This window comes from Melampsora larici-populina (genome assembly GCF_000204055.1).
Source record: "Melampsora larici-populina 98AG31 unplaced genomic scaffold MELLAscaffold_107, whole genome shotgun sequence".
In the NCBI taxonomy this organism is placed as follows: Eukaryota; Fungi; Basidiomycota; class Pucciniomycetes; order Pucciniales; family Melampsoraceae; genus Melampsora; species Melampsora laricis-populina.
This window is the reverse complement of record NW_006768871.1, coordinates 39,653-62,145: the sequence shown is the minus strand read 5'-3', so window position 1 is coordinate 62,145 and position 22,493 is coordinate 39,653. Positions and strand designations below refer to the sequence as shown.

The following is a 22,493-nucleotide window of genomic DNA, read 5'->3' as shown; positions in this document are numbered from 1 at the left end:
TGTCTCTTTCTACCTATACAATAAAGTAAAAAAAAAGAACTTCAACACTCAAGTAAACTTCTTTCTTTACTTCCTTTACTGTCTTTTAGAAACTCGGAACGAAAGAAGAAAAAGAACTCTAAGATTCGATAACGGTCACTTAACAACACTTCGATAGCACACACAACTTCAACTCGATCGATTGATCTCTAAAACTACACACACTCCCCTAACAAAAACAAAAACAAGACCCCCTTTTATACCCAGCACTTGATCCTTTTTCAACCCTAATCAAACCTAGGTAAGTTCTTCTTTTTGTTTTTCTCATTCCTTTCTTCTGACCTGTTCTCGATTACTAATCGAATTCCATTCTCTCTTTTCTTTTCGTTTGATTCTTCTCTGTAGCATGTTTTCTCTAGTTTGGTTTTGGCGTTTCCGATCGGAACGACCGTTTCTAAATCTGAATGGTGGCTTAATCATGCCTTGCTTTCCGAAGAAATCACCCTATCACCTGTTCTCCGAATTGAGAATTGATTTGTTTGGTTTTAACCATTTTGGTCAGTCCTTTCCTTCTACCTTGTTTTAACTCGTCATCGTTCTCTTTTCCACGCTGCCTACCCTCTCTTTTCGTTTCCTCTAGCCATCTTTTAATAAAAAGGCCTCCTAATCGATTGTTCTGGTTGTTAAGGGCTCAGCCCACCGTGTGTTATTCTTTCCGTTGTAGTCTAGCCTTCTTTTTTAGCCTTGTCTAGATGTTGTCAGGGCCTAGTAATGGCTGAGTATGATGTAATGAAAAAAAACCCAAAAAATGCGACTTTTGGTAAGGATATGCTGAGTTTGAGAGTGCCCCATTAGAAACTAAAAAATAAATAATAATAAAAAAAGTTCTATATAAAGGTCTCCAAAAGACTCAAGTAAACTTTATTTCCACAACGTTTTGCTGCCAAATTTGACAACAGAAATGCATAACCCGCCAAAATGCATAGCAAAAGTCTTCCACCCAAATTATGCGTTTGCGCGGGTTTGACTGTATTTAATGAAAGCTTGAACATTTTTTATGCATTGATTAAAGTCCTCCTGAGCCATAGGCTATCAGGAACTGTAACTTCTTGTGCTCCACTCTGGTAAAAACCCTTGTGGGGAAAAGGGTGTGTGCTGGCTGTTTAAAGTATTAAAAGTGTTAGATGTGTACAAATGGTGGCGCTAATGGATGGAGCTTTACACATTAGTAAGTGATTAGATAGTGGGGAAAGTGAGTGTTTCTTCATTGATGATCTTTGCCCAGACCCATTGGTTTTTAAGCCTCTGGGTTGAGTTACTGAATTGGGTGATGCTCTTGAACATCTTTGGGTTTTTGAGTATACCTGTCAACTCTGATAATTGTAGTACATTGCACTACACCAAATGACATCTTTACCCAGGGGTATAGAAAGGTAGTGCGGGAATAGAAAACTATGGGTGAAGTACTTTTCTATACCCATAGAGATAGTATCCTCTATGCCTAGACAAACCATTCTGTTCCATATCCACAGATGAAAATATCCACATGACCACAAGGACTGAATAAAGATCTAGACTCAAAGCCCTTCTTGAGTCTTGTCCAATGGGGAAAGCATGGTCCATCATTGTACGTATGTAAAAAGTGCCTGTCAATTTGCGTAAGATTGTGCATCCATACTCACATACATTTCTGAACATGGTTGAGGATCTCTTTTATCAGTGTTGAATTTTATTTTAGGATAAAAATATCAAAAAACATAAAATTGAGATTCTGCGCACTGTAGCACTGCCTTTGGGTCCCAAAGCTCAGTCAGCGCAAAGAAAGTACTCATTTTTTCAATCTCAAATATCTTACATAGGTGTATCAAAAGCCTTTTTTATTGGTATAGAAAAGTACCCTACCAATAGTTTTTGAATTGTATTTTAGGATAAAAATATCAAAAAACAGAAAATTGAGATTTTGCGCACTGTAGCACTGCCTTTGGGTCCCAATACATACAGCTGAGTTGACGCAAAGAAAATACTCAATTTTTCAATCTCAAACATCTTACATAGGCGTATCAAAAGGGTTTTTTATTGGTATAGAAAAGTACCCTACCAATAGTTTTCTACGCCCACACTACTTTTCTATACCCCTGGATAAAGATGTCATTTGTTGTAGTGAGTGTTGGTGGAATGCTGAGGAGGTGCCATAGAAGATGAAGGTGGTATGGATATGGGACCCTTGCCGTTGACGTACTCATGGCCAATCCCATTTGAAGCGAGTTAAATTATGTTTAATTAGATTTAACTTGTCACTGCCCAAGTGTTGCACTCAAAATATGCCACTTGAATGTATTTCTCTTGCCAAAAGACTTGCAGTGGCTCAATGAACCTCGCTCAAAGACCAAATTTGTTCATTTCAAAAGTTTGGACATTTTGGTCTCCTCAGAAATAATGTAGTGTGTGAACTACAGCAGATAGGAGACCGTATAGTGGATTTACCCTGACGGGGCTTTTTGGGTCTCTGCTTGCCCACCAAAAGCAGGCAATAATATGCAAGTTTCTACCCATGGTAGAAAGCTTGCAAGGTTATGAGAGCCCTGTGGTAGATTTGGACTTGTGTTAAGTTAGGGTCTATCACTGCTCATCCATATTTGGTCACTTGACTGTGCAAGCTGAGCATTGAAGGGCCTGAGTTGACCTGAGGGGATGAGGTATCCCTCCCTCACACTGCCAGCAGAAGGTATTTTTCAGGCAGAAAAAATGATTGCATTTAGAGTGACAAAGCATTAAAAACGCATTAAATCTGCATTAAAAGTACGGCTTTCTGCATTAAATCTGCATTTTCAATCAATTTGTGCAGTAACTGCAATAGTTTTTTCCACATGAAAAATACCTTTTGCTGGCAGTGTCAGGATTCTCAGCTAAGGAATAAAGCCTGAGGACGGCCTAGCTCATCTGCTCAGGCCATTCTGACCATTTAATTGGACGACGAGCTGCAAGAAAACCTGACGAAATTTGGAGGAAATCTGGAAACAAGCTGGAGAAAGTGAGTTACCAATAACATTCAACCTGAGTGAGTTTTGCAAAAGTGTGTTGTGGTAATCTGATACTTGACTAACTGGGTCAAGGACTTCTGGCGTTGAATACGTAATAAGGATTGTTATTTAAAATTAATGTATGAAGACTATTACAAAAGAAGACATAAAGAAAAGAGAACATCAAGGTCGAGTATTATCAAATACAAATTTGAGAACAAAGTTAAAATGAAGACTTAGGAGGTTTGAATGAAACGTAAAGAATAATCAAATGTGCTTGTCAGTGTCTGTTTTGGGAATGAGTCATGTGTGACTCAAGAATTTCTTTTTCTTTTCCAATTAATGACTCAATGTGTGCTACAGATTCTTACATGTATAAAATGCCTGTGTTGACCTTCACCCAGATTCTTTTTCCTCATCGGAAAAGAATCTGTAAGTGATTTCTTATACTACTATAATAGCTTGTTATTCTAACTATCTACAATCTATTTTTCTTCTTTTTAACGAATAGTTATTAACTTCTTAACTCATCATCCTCTATGGTTTTCATCGTAATCCTGCTGCTTGAGCACAGGTTTGTCTGTTTCTCAATTAATTTCTCTAAACAACTCTTTCTCTTTCTACTTTATTAGTTTACTAACTGTGTGTTGTGATAGGTCTGTCTACATCTTTTTGACTAAGCTTCTCAAAGCTTGTGGCTTGTTGCCTTACGTATCTTTGACCTGATACCCCAGGTATGATTAATATTAATCTATGATTGGAAAAGAATCTTTATTAACTTCTTAACTCATCATCCTCTACGGTTTTCATCGTAATCCTGTTGCTTGAGCACAGGTCTGTCTACATCTTTTTGACTAAGCTTGTGGCTTGTTGCCTTACTTATCTTTGACCTGATACCCCTGGTACCTATTTTATTTGGCAGCTACGCACAAGTCTTCGAATAAGCAAGTCTATTTGATTTATTACAAAGTGGACTAGACTGAAAGGTTGGGAATTCAAGATAAGATGAAATTGGTACAAAAGGAGTGAATTACCAAAAACATTCAATCTGATAAGGTTTTGAGAAAGTCGACTAGAGAAAAAATTTGGAAATTCTAGAAAGGATGAAATTGGTACAAAAGGAGTGAGTTACCAATAATATTCATCCTTATGAGGACATGTTCAAGAAAATATGGGGTCTTATAGATATCATTCAGCTCTTTTCTCTGATATGCTTTGAGATTCTGTTTGATTGTCTTCAGGCTACTATTGACATGAGCCATTTTGGCAAGAATTACCACTTTTTGAACTACTGCACAAAACAAATGTTGGTCAAGATATTTGCAAGGATAAATTGAAGATGAAGTCTTGTACCTTGATTTTCCTTTCATACAGATGCAGCAAACTACAGCAGACAATGAAGCTAATAGAACCCCAACTGCTCCTATTACGAGAGTGTTCACGGATATACCGGATGGAGATGGAGATGGATGCATTGATTCTATTGAGTCTATAACCGTTTGTTTGCATGGATCTATATACGGTGGTGGAGGGGAAATTCCCTCCTGCAATTTTCTATTATTATATATGTGACCAGTGGTAGGTTGATACTGCTGTTCTGCCAGTGCTTTCATTTGAGCTGCATATTCCAATTTTTGATTGTGTGCTTGAGTGAACAAATCAATGGAGCTTTCTTTTCAACTTAAACCAATTGTATCATCAACTTCAACAACAAAGGAAAGGGAATCAAAAAATGATTTTAGGGTAGATCAACTGAATTGAAACCACCAAATCTGAAGACCACATGACACTGTTTTATTGATAATGTAATGTAGTTGTTTGATGTTCACCATTACTTTTGATCTGATTCTGTACGTCATGAAGTAGGTTTTAGTTTTATGAGTGAATTGAGTTGGTTTGATATTTCCTTGACGACTTTAATAATTTTTGAAGAATGTCAATAACCTAAGCTGGAAAATCAATTTGTTTGATTTGAAGTAGTGCAAAGTTGAAGTGAATTTTGTTGGTTTGATGGCTTGTCAATTGCTCTGAAACTTCAAATGACATGTTAAAGATTAACTTCTCTGAGGAATTGTAAGGCACCATTTTTTGAAATGAACAGGCCTGTTCTCCTTTGTTTGTCTTCTGTGATTTCCGACTGAATGAATGATGCAATTGAGTCTATGTTGATCAAGCTGGTCCAAATTCAATTCAACAAATGACCACATACTGCATAAATTTGACTATGTACAATAGATGATTGATTCTCTGATTTCTTTGAGAATTGAATCTGATGATAATTTCACTACACCAAATGACATCTTTACCCAGGGGTATAGAAAAGTAGTGTGGGCATAGAAAACTATGGTTAAAGTACTCTTCTATATCCATAGAGATAGTATCATCTATGCCTAGACAAACCATTCTGTTCTATACCCACAGATGAAAATATTCACATGACCACAAGGACTGTATATATAAATCTAGACTCAAAGCCCTGCTTGAGTCTTGTCCCATGGCAAAGCATGGTCCATCAGTCATATTGTACATATGTAGAGAGTGTCTGTCAATTTGTGTAAGATTGTGCATAAACTGCAAAGAGAATGAATTTTACAAGGTGAAAAATGATTGCATATGACCAAAATGATTTTCAATGCAGAATTAATGCAGAATAATGCAGAATTAATGCAGAATTAATCATTTTGTAGATTAAATGTAATCTTTTTTCACCTTGGAAAACTACATTATCTTCACAGTGCATACATACTCATATACAATGCTGAACATGGTTGAAGATCTCTTGTATCAGCATAGAATTGTATTTTGGGGTAAAAATATCAAAAAACAGAAAATTGAGATTCTGTGCACTGTAACACTGCCTTTGGGTCCCAATACATACAGCTGAGTCAGCGCAAAGAAAATACTCAATTTCTCAATCTCAAATATTGTACATAGGTGTATCAAAAGCATTGTTCATTGGTATAGAAAAGTACCCTACCAATAGTTTTCTATGCCCACACTACTTTTCTATACCCCTGGGTAAAGATGTCATTTGTTGTAGTGTTGATGTCCTGTAGGAGCTTCTATTGGTGTGTTTGAAATCTGTGGCAAATGAAAAAGGTGCCTCAGTGGTTTTGATTCCTTCTTGGCAATCACACACTGGGTCAAATCTCTGATTATGTTTGAAAAGATAGGATTAGTTAGATGTGGTTTGATCAAATTTGTGTCATTGTTGCACATTCATGCATGGTGAGCTCTTGTAATGCTTTGATGTGTATTGTAGGTTGTTATGATCTCTGACACTGGTTAGCAGGAGTGTCACAACCTGTGAAAGGGGATACACCTGAGTCCCACTTGTAGAGCAGAGCTTTCCTCTTTGCCTTCTCCTCTATGCTACAATAACTATACTATGTGGTACCCAACATCCCTCTCTGTCTGTCCCCAAGCACGACCCCCAAGCCCGGTCATAACATAGGTGTGTTTGGTGTCCTAATTGCTTGATGTCACTTAGGCTGAAATTGTTGTTGTTGAGTTTGGACAGGCCCCGGAAAGCTCCCCTTGAACCTACCAACATGTTTGGTATGATTGGAGTGGTCAAGATTTGGTCATGTTACCAACCAAACTGGTATGAAAATGGTTTGTTAGTCATTCATCTTACAGACGTGCCTGGTATGATTTTTAAAATCTCATCTTCATACCAATGTTTTTGGCACTAAATGGCACCAAAACATAGCTTTGTAGCCCAGGGCTCACTTTTGGTACTGAAATGTTACCAACCAATTTGGTATGAAAGCTCCTGTCAGCCCTGAGTACTAAACCAGGGTACCAATGTGTGATGTATTATAATAAAAACCTTAAAAATAGCAATTAAAACTCAAGGCTCAGTTTCAAGAGTCAAGTTACATATGATTTAGCATATGTAACATGTGCAGAACTTACATCAAAGGGTGTGAACATACATAACTTTGATGCAAACCAAAGCTACATATATTTCACAGCCATAACACATATGTAACAAGTGAAATATACTTATAATACAATAGTAACTGTCTTACTGTAATTAACCTAACCATAGAACCACAATTTTTGCGCACTTGTAGTCCAAAGATTTCCAAGGTTCAGACTATATAAACCCTGGAAATCCAACCAATTTGAGAGGAAGAACATCATCACATTATTATTCAACAACTACACAACTTTGCTTTTATCCATCTTCCTAGAACCTTTAAACTTTGCTTATCAATTACCAAACTTTAAAGGCCTGATTCTACAAACCTTGAAACTCAAACCTTGTGTCTTGTTGCTTATTCCGTGTGCTCATTCAACTTTGTTTCTGATTAGACTCCATAATCAGTAGTTCTTGTCATATCCATTTGGTGGAATTACTTGTAAGGAAGTAGTCCTCGGGTACTGCTTATATCAGATATGGGATTCATCTGATATAAGAAACTCTAAATCTACAGGGAAATCTCTATTAGTCAGAGTGTAAAGTTCCCGGTGTTATAATAGACTTTAACACCACCTTCTTTGACCTTTCTTTGAGTAAGACGAGGATCAAATTAGGATTGAGAACTGCACGTCAGTTGCTCTTATTTTTAATTATTGTAAAGACAATAATTAACCCAAAATCCCTGGGCTAAAGCCTTTGTTTAAAGGTCAACTAACTGGAGTCTTTACTTGTTTATTCCAAGTAAAGCTCTTACACCCAAATCTCTACCCATTCATACTTGTAGATATTGATCTACACAACTTTGGTAGAAGCTACCATACCTTTTACAACCTTTTTATTGAATTTACTAGCCTGACAGACGCTAGTAGGCTCACAGCTCCAAAAGTCTGGAATTTTTGGGTATGAAAGTTCTCAAAATCCGGGTTTTATGTTGGTTGGTTCAGGGGGAGCTTTCCGGGGTCCTGTTTGGACCAAGCTTTGATTGCTGGGGTAAACCCTGCTAGAGTAGGAGTAGACCTGGAAGTACTAGGCCCTTTTTGCCAAGCTGTTAGCTATTTTATTCACTACTTTGTTACCTTTGACACCGCAGTGTCCAGGGTACCATCTGATTGTGAACTTTACATTGGCAAAGGCAGCTTTGAGGTAGATGAGAATTTTGGACATCTCTGTCTGATCCATTAATGATGTGACATTGGAAGGGCAGTTGGTGAGGTCCTTGATAACCAACTGGTTGTCAAGGGTGATTGAAACTCATTGTGTTTGAGGTGTTGCGGCTTGTAGAGTAATGGTGAGTCCTAGTTGACCAATCTTCCAAGGGACTGCTTATCATCCTGGGCAAATCCAGCACACTTTGCTTTGAGTTTCTCCAAATTAAATTGATCTGCATTCCAAGGTATCACACCATCTGAGCAAGAAACTTGTGAAAATCATGACCCAACTGTCTTGCAAGGAACCCAAAATTCACAGTCAAAGTTGAAAGCATATTCAGTGTTGTCTTCATTGTCTGGTTCATTGTTGATACTTAGTTGGGGGCTATTTAAGATGTGGGCATACAGCCATTCCAATAGTTCTTGTCACTCCGTTTACGAAAAAAGAAAAAGTGACACTTGGTGAAACCTAAGTTTCTACTCAGTGAAACTTTGAAATTGGCTGTAATTCAAGGAAATACAGCCAATTTCCAGGTTTTAAGTAGTTAAAACTTAGGTTTTGAGCTCATAAACTTTTTCTTTTCAAAAATGAGAGCAACAAGAAATATCAGAATGGCTGTAGTTGAAAAGCTTGAAAACATCACCTGAACAATCACAGGGTCCAGGGAATCAACATTGACACCTTCATTGGCCAACAGATTGTCTGGGGAAGAACAATCAAGAAAGATTGGGTTGATGTGCTGGTCCTTTGAATTCATATTTCAAGAGTGCTGAAAAAGGATAGTGGCAAGGGCATGGTGAATACATGCAACAAGCTTAATATGGGGTTGTCATTACAGCTACTAAATATATAAAAGGCATAAAAATACAAATTTGTGTCACACCGAGATTTAATACAAAAGTATAAAACCTGTTAAATCCGATCGAAAGTGACAGGTCTCCCGCAAGACATTGTTGAATTGTGTCTAAAACCAGGTTTAATCTAGTTTTGGGCTCTCAGATTTTACTTCGGGTGCATCACACAGACAAAGAATTCTGCCGTTTAATTCTTTAACGGCTGTAAATCAAAGGGCAGAACGTTGTAATGGTAACGCGGAGCAGCGCCTGCAGAAAGGGTACGTGAACAAACTCGCTCGACTGAGACGGCTTGAATTCGTTTGGCAGATAAGACAACAAATAGGTGGTACAACTAGCATTACAGAGAAAAATTACAATCAGACTACCGTGCCACTAGGTGTCTCGGAAGCGCGAATCGAACTCGAATCTTGGCCACCGTCAGTTTGGGCTAATAATTGTGCGATGTCTAACTTGGGAAAATCAGCGCGAGACTCTAGAAGCGTTTCTCCCCAAGCCATCATACGTAAAAGGTTGGGAAGTTTCGGATCTTTGCCATGAGATTGAGATGTGAGAATGGCAGAATTCAATTGACCAGCCGTACGTTGGCGCTGAGATGGCAGTAGTAGCTCTTGGATGTGTGAAGGGATCACATTGGCAGACTCAGGATTGTCGGTCCCTCGAATACCGGTGTCGAATGCTAATAACGCCATCGTCCTTTCCAATTCGGCGAGAAATACTGGATTTTCCTCGCCACGTGGAGCAAGTTCTTGTTGAGCGAAACTGAGAGCTTCGGCAATCTGACCCCGTCTGATGTATTCTATCATACGCTGTTGCTGCAAGTGAAAGAACAGGCCGGGATTATGATCGAGGATCTGAGGGAGATTGAGATGGGATGGTTTGAGATCAGCTTGGGGTACATAAATGGGACAGAGACGTGTGTAAAACTGTAGCTCATTCGGACTGGTTTGGTTGTTGTCTGTGACTTCCTCTTTGCGAGACTATATCACCCGAGGGCGAAGCTCGCTAGGAGTGGTGCATGGGGTTTGAATCATAGCTAGATAGGATTGGACACCTAAATGAAAACAGGACCAACCTCTGGATTTAAATCGTTTACTTTCGCAATGGCTTCTTCCACATCTCCACGTTGAATTGCATTTTTAATACCCATGCGATACTCGATGGATTCCAAATCAATGCTTGGAGTTAGACCCGATTCTCTAGCAAAATTTTGGGCTGCGTCTTTGAAACCTTCTATCACAAGATAGTCCATGACTAATCGATTCAAATCACTGCACGGGAAGAATCAAAGTCAGCAGCTGATTTCAAAGATGAAGGAAAGAAGCGGGAGGTAAAGAGAGATCAGGATAAAGAGATAAGGTTTCTGCATTGTTATGATAACTTGGAGAGATTCCTTCTTTGATAAGATTTCATCATAGATTGCATGTATGGTATGAAAGCAAATTGAAACTCACTCTTTGTCAACATGAATCCCGGCCAATGTTTCTTGCCAGTCATCTCTAGTAATTGTAACCCGACAACAAAACAGAATGTGTGAGGACAGTTCACCCAATAACGGAGTCTGTTGAGGATCGACTGCACCTCACTTCGTAATCACGATTCGTTTGTTTGAGCCATTCTGTTCAAGTCAGTAGCAAATCAGATCGAGTCAAATGGAAGCAGATATGGATGGGTAAGAGCCGGACAGCTATAGGAGAGGCTATCGTACAAATAGACAGAGTGAATCTTACGCCTCGAGAAGCCCCAGACATATTCAGAGTCAGGTAGGATAGTCTAAAGCAAGCTCTTTAGTCAGCCTAATGACAAAGGGAGGAGATTAAGAGGAGATAGTTTGGGGAGTCTCACCAGTCAAAGGATCAAAGTCTTCGTTAAATCGTGGTGGAGAGGGCGAATCGGATTGGATAAGGTACGATGTCTGTTTAACCCGCGGGGGAGATTGAAGAGCTTTTGTAGACCGGTGCACGTGACCTGACGGCCACGTACGCCCGAGGAAAACGGCTGCGGGTGACGACAGATTGTGGTTGACGCAGCGTGGTCCGACTCGGAGATGTACACCCCATACCGACGCGACCCGGTTCATCAAGGCTCGATGTCTTGTAGCCGGGAGTGGGACTCGTGAGGGATGGTCAACCGCGCTCCATCAGCCATGTCCACCTTGGTATTCAATGCAGAAGTTTCCAATCATCATAGCATCTTTCGGGAACAAGAGAAGGAAGTGAATAAGCAGCAGAAAGACATGTGAGACTCCTTTTCATGGGTGAAACCCTTGCACCCTGATTGCTCACGCACATCTGTCTCATTGTGTCACTTTACTTTTATACGCGCCCAATGTGGTCGGTAAGCTTGCACTTCCTGTGGGGACGTGGTGATCTCGACTAAGACGACTCGACGATGCTGACTAGTCGCATTCGTTTGTGATCATCGTCCAATGGCGATGTATCGAACAGGTTCAGCTATAATCGAATCCATTCGGTTGCCGAAGATTGCGAATTTGTCGTATCAGTCGCCAAGAAGTTCCCTCAATTCCCAATCATCGGTGAGGTTCAAGCCCGCTAGGTAACACCTGGTCATAATTATGGAATCAAAGCTGACAGTATGCGTCTTTCACAGCTAACCAGCGGTGTGGAGCTTGGTATGTGGACCCTGCCAATTCACCGGACTGCTCGGTTTATTTCAAGTCCACGGATGGCCACGATGGCCAATGGCAATTCAGTGTGCGCAGGTAAGATTGATGAATTTTTGAGGCTTTTCATAATCCATCGTATCAGCATATGCAAGAAATGTTTTGTTTTGTTTTGTACACAGGTCCAATCTTCATTTGGTAAATCTTATCATCGATCGGAAGGGTGTGTTAATCGTGGATTCGACTCGGAGAGGCAAGGTGGTTTCAACTCGCGCTCCCTTCCTGCCTGGATTTGTTCTCCGTCCAAATATTGAGGGTGTTCATTTTGTGTTCATCGTGCATTCACAGAGGTTTCCCGATGCTTTATCCAAGACAGTACCTGCTTGGTGTGCGGTTTTGAATACCGTTCGACTCCGTCTGATGAAACAGTACCCAATCGCTGAGACAGACCGCGAATTTTGGTCAGATGAGCTATCTATTCGGCTTTCGACTCCATCCGATGCTGTCAGGGCAAGTGAACACGACCAGATGTGTCAACGGATTGAAGACTGGGCTAAGGAGCTTCTCGTAGGTTTTTTGAAGGCATTTGCAAACCCATTACAATATTTTGTCTTGGTGCTCAACTGGACATGGACATATTCACATAATGCTACACATCTTAGTCATCTTCTTTCGATTTTCGCCGGAGCATAGCTCAACTCAAAAGACCTCTGCGTCCGGTTTGGTGTTGTCCTACAAGCATCTGTACGATGACGGACTTCAATTCAAACGAGGATGTTCTACCATCCTACTACCCTGTGGTCTGCGTCAGTGCCAGTAAAATTGTTACAGATACTTCGACAACATATCGTCCCGCTGGTTACACATACGTTCAAGGTGCAGGTACGAAGCACAGCTCGTTTCTTTTCAAGCCTGGACGCGCTTGCGTATTGAATCAATTTGTGTCCCAGGTGATGATCACGAGTCGTGGTCGGGAGGTTTGACCCCGACGACATTCTGGAAGCATTCAACAAAGATTCTATCTGCATCACGACATGACATCCCCAACCTACTTCGAGAGATTTTTGCGGAACAGGAATTGCAGAAGCAGACATCCACCGCTTCTCAACAAAGGTTCAACATTCAGGAGACTGGCCTCAACATCTCCTTGGCAGATGGCATGACAACTCTAGGATCACAAACAAGTTTAGGTAACTTGCTGACAGTGTTGGTATCTACGTCGACTGATCAGATACATATTGTTAAGCAAGGCGATGATGGAAAGGAGGTATTTCAAATAGAAGGCGATCAATCCGTTTTGAAAAACTTTAGTAAGACTCTATCGCATATTAGTCCGAAGTGCGTGCAAGCCTTGCGTGACAGAGGAAAACTCTGTGTCATTGCTGGAGGATGTCACAAAGCTCAATCGCAGGAGCTCGTTGTTGCGATCGCTCTTTGCGTATTGGGTGAGTGCCCCGATCACATATCGCTTTGGATGCCATAAGGGCAGGGTCTGATACGAGATTTTTTTTTATACAAGTTGAAACATTCGACGATGCGAGACAGCTCCGTACACAGTCCGTACCACGAATAGGTTCGTTTTGTGGTTTTCTTCGAAAATTATGTACAATCTATCTCATGTGCTTATTTTTTGGGCGACGTCTCGAGTAGATAAAAGTCTCATACGGTCGCGACTTCAATGGATGATTGAAGCTTCAGATGGCTCATTAAACCCATCAAGATCAGTGTTGAAGCGCGTGAACAACTTCCTAATACCACCACCTTGATCTTAACCTGAAATGTACACTTAGAAATCATTGTTTCCCTCATCAGACCTCTGTGCTGACGGTATGTACTGCTATGATTTGGAGATATGGGGATCCCCCTTCCCCCATTTGTAATTGAATTGAAACGGCTCGGCTGCTTGGGCCAACAAGGCAATGTGGCTTGACACTCACAGATCAGAATTTGGAGTGCTACATCGAAGTACAATGAAGGACCAGTGCTGAGGGAATTACACGCGCCCGAATAACAGGGACTGTGGACCCTCAAATTCAAATGCAAATTCGATATTGATTCGAAGATGGCGATCGCTCTAATGATCGAACGCCGGACAAGATAGAAAGCCAAGATAATATATGCCTCACTTGTTGATAGAGTTTCTCGATGTATGATTTTTGTCTGTAGGGAAACACGACTACTTGTCAATACTTCCTGAACAGAAGGGATCAGGATCTGAAACACCGCAATGACAAAAACCACTCTCGCGGATTTATTCTGGCAAGCAAATCCCATAGATAGGCTCCGCAGATGAATCTACCACTTGGGCAAGATTGTCAACTTCTCATCGCACTGCTGAGACCAAAGACAAGAATGGCTTTGATAGAAAAAAATAGTGATGGTCGCATAACACCAAGTCAAGAAACCCTTCACCTTTGACCAGGCGTGGCATCTTCACAGTGGTATAAGTATTTGATGCTTCGTGTTGATTGGCAAATTTTGCTTTAGCCCCCTGACGAATGCTCAGCAGGTTCGGTTCAAAGAACACATCCTACTCACCAGGCCGAGAGAGTCCGGGTACACGATGGACATTGACGAGTCACTCTGCGTTGGAATCGACGACTCATCATCAGGCTCATGGCATCTGTTGATATCAAATGCTAAAGCGTACTATCAATGTTCAAACGTGTGGTCACAACAATAGATCAACGAATCCACCCCAATCATCTCATCTGCAGTACTAGTACTGGACGTAACGTCGAGAATTTGGACGTGTCTTTCCAGCTTCAGGTTCTTGACTTTCGGCCCATTAGGGCGGTTCAAGTAGCCCATTTACAACCCAAATTAGAAATTCAAGTTTTGTCCGGTTCCATAAAATTATATGTAAAATTTTAAGGCCGCGAGCCAGCTCTAGAGCTGGCTCGCGGTTTTACGATCTGACCTTCGGTCATATATATTTAACAGCATTCGGCTGCTTCCAGAAAAAAGATATATAAAAAAATGTACCTAGAGATAAAAAAAATGTACCTGTTTCTTTTTTTTTGGCTGTGTTGTCCCTGGTTTTAACACTGTTTTTGGGCGAAGAATATTTAATTTTGTTTTTTTTTTCATCTGTACCTGTTTACCGGCTGGAAATCGGGGAATTCCCTTGTATCGATGGACCGTAACGGTACTCAAGATATCAGGTTTGGATCTTCACGTTGGTGATCAGTTTCTGACCATCAACTCCCCAGCTTTCGTCACATCGATTTGGATCGCTTTCAAAGGAAAAAAACAACAGTTGAGAAATGGTTGTACCGAAAAAAAGATGGGACAATGCGTTGTACCTGCTTTTAAAAGGCCATAAAGCTCAAATTGGAGACTGTTCACGCGGCCGCGAAACAAAATTTTAAAGGTCTCGCACCCCTAAAAAACAAGATCGGGGCTCTACGTCAGGACGTTCGCAAAAGTCATCTTGAACCGACAGTCAAATGTAAAAGCGACTTGCATATTCGAGGAGGAACAAATACCAATGTTTATAGAATTTTGACTAACAGATCCTTATCCTCCAAAAATTATTTCATTTGGTACTCAACTTCCCTTGCGCATAACCCAACCCTATCCCTTTAGTCAATCTCTGATGTTTCGATCAAGCCAGTGATGGTTTTGCATATCAAATTCCCAATTAATCTTAACTTGTGAAAAGTGGTTGGACGCAGACGTTGTCTAGCCTTCGTAACCTGAACATAGATCCTCTATCATCGTCACTTGGACATCAAACATACACTAGCCTTACTGATGGTACCTCCTTCACTACGAGAGAGCCCACCAGCGAGTTCAGACGCTTCATGTGGTTTTTGTAAAGTGGGCTCATGTATGCTTTGCAGTGATGTCCAGGGTTTATTACACATTTACACCAGAAAGACAAGCAACTCTCCGTATTTAGTGCAAGAATGAGATCACTGAGGTCGCAAGTGTTGTTCTCTAAGTTCTCCGGTATAAAAAAATACTGACCACTCTCGGCCAGACGTGATCTTTAGCTCCAGAGGGGCATACCTATTGTCTGTCGATTGGCAAACTTGCAATTTCATTTTCATCGGCAATCCTATAGCACCTTTACTATAGCCCGAAGCTTCATTTCGCAGGGTGGCATTGCTTCCACGATGAATTCACTTCTATCATTCTGAAATAACCAAGGCAGATAGAGCAGGGGTACATCCGATTCCGTGTCATAGACTAGGCGCTCGGCGATGAAAGAGCAGCGATTTGATCTTCAGGCTTGTGGCATCTACCGACAGCGGACCCTGTAGCGCATCGTCAGTGTTTCAATCGTATCATATCAACGATAGATCCACGCATTCTCTGCCACAAATCTCAGCTGCTTGAAGGAACAAGCAAAATGTCTCGAATAATGCCTTGATGCCTTTGTAGTATTGCCCTGGAACCCCCTCGAGGCGATATACAGCGCAAAAAGGGCTGAAATAATTGACCAGGCCTCTTCATAGCTTAAGTACCAGCGTTCATGGGTGTGGAGAACATATCTTTATCCTGCAATACTCGTTCCAATTCTAGCCCAACTCTCTTGTTTGTTACCCGCCTTATTGCTTTTTGTAGATAAGATATCCCATCCAATCAAGGTATTGCATACCAACTGTTGAAGTTATCTCGAATTCTTGGCATCCAGCATCCATAAATTTTTCACGCAAACCTTCATAGTACCTAGCATCTATACATAACCATCCACAATGAGATTCGGTACATCGATTAGCTTTGTCCTATTAGCAATCTTCGCGACTGTGTACTGCGAACAATTACAAGGAGGTCAAAAGCACGGGACTTACGCGTAAGTCAATTGGTGTGATCCCTTGAACAGGTTATAATGGAAGACCACCATTGTTGAAATTCCTTGAAACGTCATTTTTTACAGAGGAAGATCAATCACCGATCAAGAACCCTTACCATCTTCAAGTCGACTTCGATATCGTCGAAGCATGTACCCCGCAAGGTGAGATTCGCAAGCTCTTCACATTCACAGCCAGCTCCCTTTTCTATCACTGAATGCCAATTCTTTTCTGTATGTCTTCAGCTTACAGGCTCGTCAGTTCCCCACCATGGGTGGTGGACAAGGTAGCGGGTTCGGTGGCGGTGGTTTCGATTTGAAATCAATGGTACTTGACCTTTTCAATTCGCTTCCTTCACCAATGCAGATTTGATTCCTCACTGATGTGCGCACGTCTCTTGATTAAAATCTGCAAGTTCGAGGGATTCATGAAAATGATCACTGGAGGTGCTGGCGGAGGCGGTGCTGGAGGTGGTGCTCCTCCTGCTCCTCCTGCTACTGGAGGTGATACTACTAGTACTCCTCCTGCTGCAAGTGATACTCCACCGGCCGGAGATGATAGTCCACCACCAGCGGCCGACGCTGGCTCATCAGACAGCTCTTGAAATAACCTGACATTAAACCCTGTTCCCACTATCGTTCCAACTAGTCTCAATGGTTCCTTTTCCGACATAGTCGTAGCACTAAATCTTTTCCCTAAGTATTGTCTCCCATATTAGATTTTATGTAAAACTTCAGGCTACGCCCGGGTTCAACGTCATCTGTATCAGTACAATATGTTTCTAGTCATTTCTTTACAAAAGTTCTACAAGGAAGAACAATACATGCGATTTGTTTATCGTGATAATCTGGCCATTTCCTGTACATCGAATACCCTTTGAAGTGCAGCGCGACACAACGATATTCGGAGTGACACCCGACACATGTGCGGCAGCGCGCCACGTCGACGTCGCGCTTCGCAATCACTCCGTGAACCCTAATGGCTTGACACGCCTCTCTGAGTACGTATTCAAACGCACTTGAGGGGGTTTTCTATCAAATGTCTTATGGTGGTAGCATGGCAAATGGCAAATTCTAGACGTTCCATTGCTATCCCAGCCTATCTCACCACATGGGAGATCCACTCAGTCACGGTACGAGTCGCCGGGTCATGATGGTAACAACAAATAATTGCCTGCGCTGGCCAAGGCAGAAATCATAAAAGTCATATTGTTCAGAATGTGGACAGACGATGAGAGCAGCATTATTTCGTGCTGTTTGGTCTAATCGAAACATGATGTGAAGAGGAAAAAAAGATAACAACAAAATGGGTGATCATCGACTCCATTGCTTATCTTTGGTCTTCAAGTTTTCTGAGCGGAAATGGTCCTTAGCCACAGCTTTGCTCCCAAATTGTTCCTTGCGTCGGTTTGTATTGCTCTCTCTTCGAACGGTAGGTCGTTTTCGAGGACCTTGATTATCTTCATCCTCTTCATCGCTCGTCCAATCGCCATTTGACTTGTCCTCCACGTCCTGCTCAGGGTCGTGACTCTCAGATGTTTTTAAACGTTTTTTGTCGGAATTTTTAAGTGCCGAGATGGGGATGTTGACAGCCGGAGGAACAGTAAAACCAAATGCTTGGCCCACTTTGTTGAGATCAAGGCTATTGACATTGAAAATTTTCTTGAGACTGTAAGAGGCGTAAGATTGGATATATGATCGGAATCCATCCCGAGCTGACTGATTCAAGTAATAATTCTTGGAGATGAGCTTTGTTAACTGAGATCACCAGGCCCGAGTCAGTCAAACAGATCACACGAGTATTCGGAGGTCATCATTTTTACACTTACTTGTGTTTGTACATTTGCCAGTTTATCGGTGGGGAAACTGTACTCGTTCAAAGGCACTTTTGCCAACTTCAAGAAGCGAAGGAATCCAAGTTCGCTAGGCAACAGGAATAGAAGACTTCGACCCGATTTGCCTGCCCTAGCTGTTCGACCGACCCGGTGGATGTAATCCCTCGGATCATCTGGTGGGTCAAATTGTATGATCCAATCCACCTTTGGTATATCTAAACCTCGAGCAGCCACATCTGTGCAAAGTAAAATTCCCGTTGGCGCATTACAGAATTCGAAAAAGGTGTTGGTACGTTTCTGCTGCTTTTGCTTGCCCTGTTGTTGAAGTACGAACATGTCTGATCAGTAAGAAGGTCTCGATTATTCAAGTTTAAAGTTGAAACAAACTGCAACTGACGTGAAGGTCCAAGGCAGGTATATCGATGTAATTGAGGAGTTCCCCATGGTACTTGACTGAGTTACAGCTTGAAAAGAAAACAATAACTTTCTTATTCAGGCTCTTTTTCAAAAAGGTGAACAACAACAAAAATCGTTTCTCGCTTTCACAAACTACATAGCCTTGTTCTAAGCCTTGAACAGTGGCATCCTGCTTGTTGGCATCCACGTTGATGTAAAGGGGTCCTGGACGAAGTGAGATACGTGCGAGGTCTTGGACTTTGGTTGTCTGTGTGGCGGAGAAGAGCATGGATTGACGGTTTTCAGATGGCAGAAGTGAGATGATTTTGCGCATTTCATCCTCGAATCCGATTTCGAGAATCCGATCAGCTTCGTCAATGATGAGGGCTTTCAGATTCGAGAACACAAAGCCCTTCGTATTCTGTGTTGAAGATGTTGGAAAAATAAGCAAACCCAGCAGGAATGTCATGGAAGTGAAGTGGCTAAGACTAACTTGCAAGTGATCCAGCAAGCGACCGGGCGTACTTATCAGCAGGTTGACACCTTTGATCAACTTCTCAGCTTCTGCCTTTCGATTCGCTCCGCCAATGGTAATTGCAAATGTTTGACTATGGTGTTTCATGAGTTCTTGAGCCACACCAAAAATTTGAAGTGCCAGCTCTCTGGTTGGAGACACGATTATAGCACCGGTTCCTGTTTTAACCAGCCATGTAAAGAGAATGTTAGAACCCGTGAATGATCGAAAAAAGCTAGTTGGGACAGAGCTCACCGTTACGGGGTTTGAACTGTAGCCTGCTGAGCATTTCTACCGCGGGGACCAGAAATGCCAAAGTTTTTCCGCTTCCTGTCCGGGCTGCACCAAGTACGTCTCGACCAGTCATCAAGGGTGGTATGGTTCTAGCTTGGACTTCGGTCATATGCTTGAATCCCATCTCTTCTATAGCCTTCGCTGTTCCGGGAGACAAGTTCAAGGATGTGAATTCGGTCACAAGCGGTTTGTCCGAGGCTGAAGCAGATGACTCTGCAAACGTCGTGAGGTCAGGTCCAGCCGTGGCGGGAGATCCTTCATCGGCGTTGTCTTTCCGTTTGCCGTTCTTTTGTTTTCGCTTGTGCTTTCCACTTTTGTTATCATCGCCGTCGGAGTTTTCACAGGCATCTAAATAAGCTCCCTCAATTTCTGGTTCTAGCAGTTCAACGACTGGCTTTGCAGGCGCCTTTGTTTTTGTCGCCTTCTGTGATCCGGTCGATGTGGCAGGAGTCTCAGAGGATTTGGCAGAGGTGCCAGTTTTCGTTGACCTTTTCCGTTTCTTCTTTGCTGCAGTAGAGTCTGATGGTTTTGAAGTACCTTGTTCAGTAAGAGACATGATCTGAAAAGTTGAAATGTTAAGAGTCGATATTGAAAATCTAAAGTGGATGAAGTCGAAGTGGCTGCTTGAGAAAAATTTTCGAGACAGATCGCAGACCTGTATACTGTGGGTCAGGAAACTTGACCAAAACCTCAGGTGGAACTTAACTTAAGTTGACCTGAAAGTTAAGATCGCCCCGCTGTCATGCTCGCACCCGATCCGACTGCGCTATGTATCCGTTTTCCAAATATGAGTTCGAACGGGTCCCCGGTCATCATCAGGTGAGGCAGACGGTCCTCGCAACTTCAGTGACCCTCTAACCTAACTAAGAGCATCCGCACTCGTTTGCGGTTGTTAACTTGGTCATGTGCGGTAACCAACACCCAAATCGCACCGCAACATATTTCAGTTTCGGTGCGATTTCGGTGCGATTTAGATGTTTAAACGAAACGAAATGTGATTGCGGTCCTCCCGCACCGAAATAAGATGAGCAAAATCGTGATTTCGGTTCAACCGAACCGAAACCAGATTTGATGAACCGCAACTCGCAACGAACCGAAATATGCTGCGGTTGGTTGCGAGTTTGTTAAAGGTGAAGGCAAGGTGTTTCCCAGTCCACTACATGTGAAAAGAGAAGTGAGAGGAGGTTTTCACCTATCAGTAGTTCTCTTCCTTTTCGAACTGTTGTGCATTCTTTTCCTCATCTGAACTTTTTATTGACATCGTCCAAAAGTTGTTTCCTCACGTCCAGTTCCTTTTGTCCGTCTTGAACAGGTTCAAGTGTTCTCTTAAACCCACTCTCACAACTTTTCTTGAGCTTGCTCCAACTTTGAGCGTCTATAAAGTTTCACATTTCGCTGATGAGGTGTGTAATCAACATTTTTGGGTGACAGCATCATTTTTATAGCGTCATCATACCCTGTAAAGGGAAGAACAATCAGACAAGCTATCGTGCATGATCAGAAAAGCTATCGTTCGCTGCTGATAGTTATTGTCACGTCTCTTCCCTTACATTGTCCATCATTACCAGAAGATTACAGTCAAAGTGGCTCAAGAAGACTTGACTCTCACATGTTTTCTAGTTGTAGTTCTTTCAACAAATGTGATTTCTTCATTTTCTTTCTTCGTTCAGCTCAAAAAACTTGAATCACCTGATCTATTGAATATAGTATACTTCTTTGATTATCTCAAAGCTAAAACTTCAACTCCTAATATATGTGTCTCCTCCTCTCCAATCTTTGTATCCTATTTGTACCTGCAAAAACCGAAATAAATTGCGGTTTTGGTTCGATTTCGTTTCGAATTGCGGTTTATCTAACGCACCGAAACCCTTTGGGGACTTCAAGCGTTTCGGTTCAAACTGCGATTTCGCTTGATTGCGTTTCGGTACCTTCGCAACGAAATAAAATAACCCGATATTTCGGTGCGTTTCGTTTCGATTTGGGTGTTGCGGTAACAACCTCTACATTAAGTAAAAAATTACTTAACGTGACCAAATTTCACACTCGTGCCAAAATTACCTGCACGGTAGTTAACTAACTTGAGAGGTAATTTGAGTTTCCACACTGATGCAGAGTTTACAGACTCAAAATATACCAAACAAAAAAATCAATCGACTTTTCAGTCAATCAGTGCATTTCAAGCGATCCCTGCCAGGGAAGAAGAGCTTTGGGACAGGGAAGTTCATTTGAGAGTAACTTGAGATCTCATCACCACTGGATGGTTGGCACAGAGAGGTTTGTAGACAAGCAAACAAAAATTCATTGCACCATCAATTAAAAGTTGTCATGTTGAAGACCATTGAGAATTTGAAAAGAAATGCAGATAATGAAGACCCTTTTGCATAGTTCCCCTCTACAGTTGAATGTGATATCTATTTTTCAAATCCTTTTGAAGTCAATCCAAACGACAAGACATGTTCAAAACCTTCTAAAATCAAAACAAACAATCAGAAATTGATCCACTTTGATCTAAAACCCTTTTAAACCCAATTCGATATTGATAAATCTAAAATCTCAATGAACATATATATAATCACATGTAAAGTAGAACAATCTTAATCAATGTTGGATAAAGAGAATCATACAGTAAGAAACCAGACATACCCATCAGTTTGATGAATTAGAAGACAGTCGGGTCTCCATTGATTCTTAAGTCGGGTGTTTTGAGTCGAGAGGAATCAAGAGGAGTTGAGTCGGAGTTGAGTCAAGTTGGCAAGTTGGCAAGTTGGTGTGCTTGAGAAGTGAAGAGGGGGCTGGTAATTTGGCTACCACATGCGTTAGCCAATCGGTAAATTTACCGATTCGCTAACGCAAATCGATCAAAAGTTAACTACCGCGGGCCTAATTTCTCACCAGTGTGGGAAAGGCCCCGCAGTTGCGGTAAATTTTACCTTACCGCACGCGATTTACCGCACGAGTGCGGATGCTCTAAGTCCCTCTCGGACGAACAACTAATCTAGAGAGGGACTTATAGCTTATCCACAAATTTTGGCGTGTGAGCCTGTGGACCTTTGGCTGGGGCACTTTTTCATCTGATACACAGCATAATCCTGCTTACAAAAAT

The 22,493-nt window shown here is 41.6% G+C and overlaps 4 protein-coding genes across 4 annotated transcripts; 2 read left to right on the top strand and 2 right to left on the bottom strand.

Moving 5' to 3' along the window:
- Positions 1-9,192: 9,192 nt before the first annotated feature.
- MELLADRAFT_73683 (uncharacterized protein) lies at positions 9,193-10,733 on the bottom strand (the record flags this gene model as incomplete). The annotated part of the gene is made up of 5 exons (XM_007418811.1): positions 9,193-9,784; positions 10,006-10,201; positions 10,385-10,429; positions 10,517-10,548; positions 10,661-10,733. The coding sequence occupies 5 exons, from the start codon at positions 10,679-10,681 to the stop codon at positions 9,290-9,292; spliced, it is 789 nt and encodes a 262-aa protein (XP_007418873.1).
- A 319-nt stretch (positions 10,734-11,052) lies between these two features.
- On the top strand, positions 11,053-13,319 carry MELLADRAFT_84197 (uncharacterized protein; the record flags this gene model as incomplete). The annotated part of the gene is made up of 9 exons (XM_007418821.1): positions 11,053-11,168; positions 11,384-11,466; positions 11,541-11,652; positions 11,736-11,811; positions 11,902-12,120; positions 12,216-12,435; positions 12,504-12,998; positions 13,073-13,126; positions 13,204-13,319. The coding sequence occupies 9 exons, from the start codon at positions 11,053-11,055 to the stop codon at positions 13,317-13,319; spliced, it is 1,491 nt and encodes a 496-aa protein (XP_007418883.1).
- Positions 13,320-16,256: 2,937 nt separating this feature from the next.
- On the top strand, positions 16,257-16,956 carry MELLADRAFT_114028 (uncharacterized protein; the record flags this gene model as incomplete). The annotated part of the gene is made up of 4 exons (XM_007418822.1): positions 16,257-16,354; positions 16,439-16,516; positions 16,598-16,679; positions 16,768-16,956. 4 exons carry the CDS (start codon positions 16,257-16,259, stop codon positions 16,954-16,956), a joined length of 447 nt encoding a protein of 148 aa, XP_007418884.1.
- Positions 16,957-17,397: 441 nt separating this feature from the next.
- MELLADRAFT_46164 (uncharacterized protein) lies at positions 17,398-20,015 on the bottom strand (the record flags this gene model as incomplete). The annotated part of the gene is made up of 5 exons (XM_007418810.1): positions 17,398-18,109; positions 18,181-18,501; positions 18,584-19,003; positions 19,076-19,275; positions 19,352-20,015. The coding sequence occupies 5 exons, from the start codon at positions 19,944-19,946 to the stop codon at positions 17,666-17,668; spliced, it is 1,980 nt and encodes a 659-aa protein (XP_007418872.1).
- Positions 20,016-22,493: the final 2,478 nt, after the last annotated feature.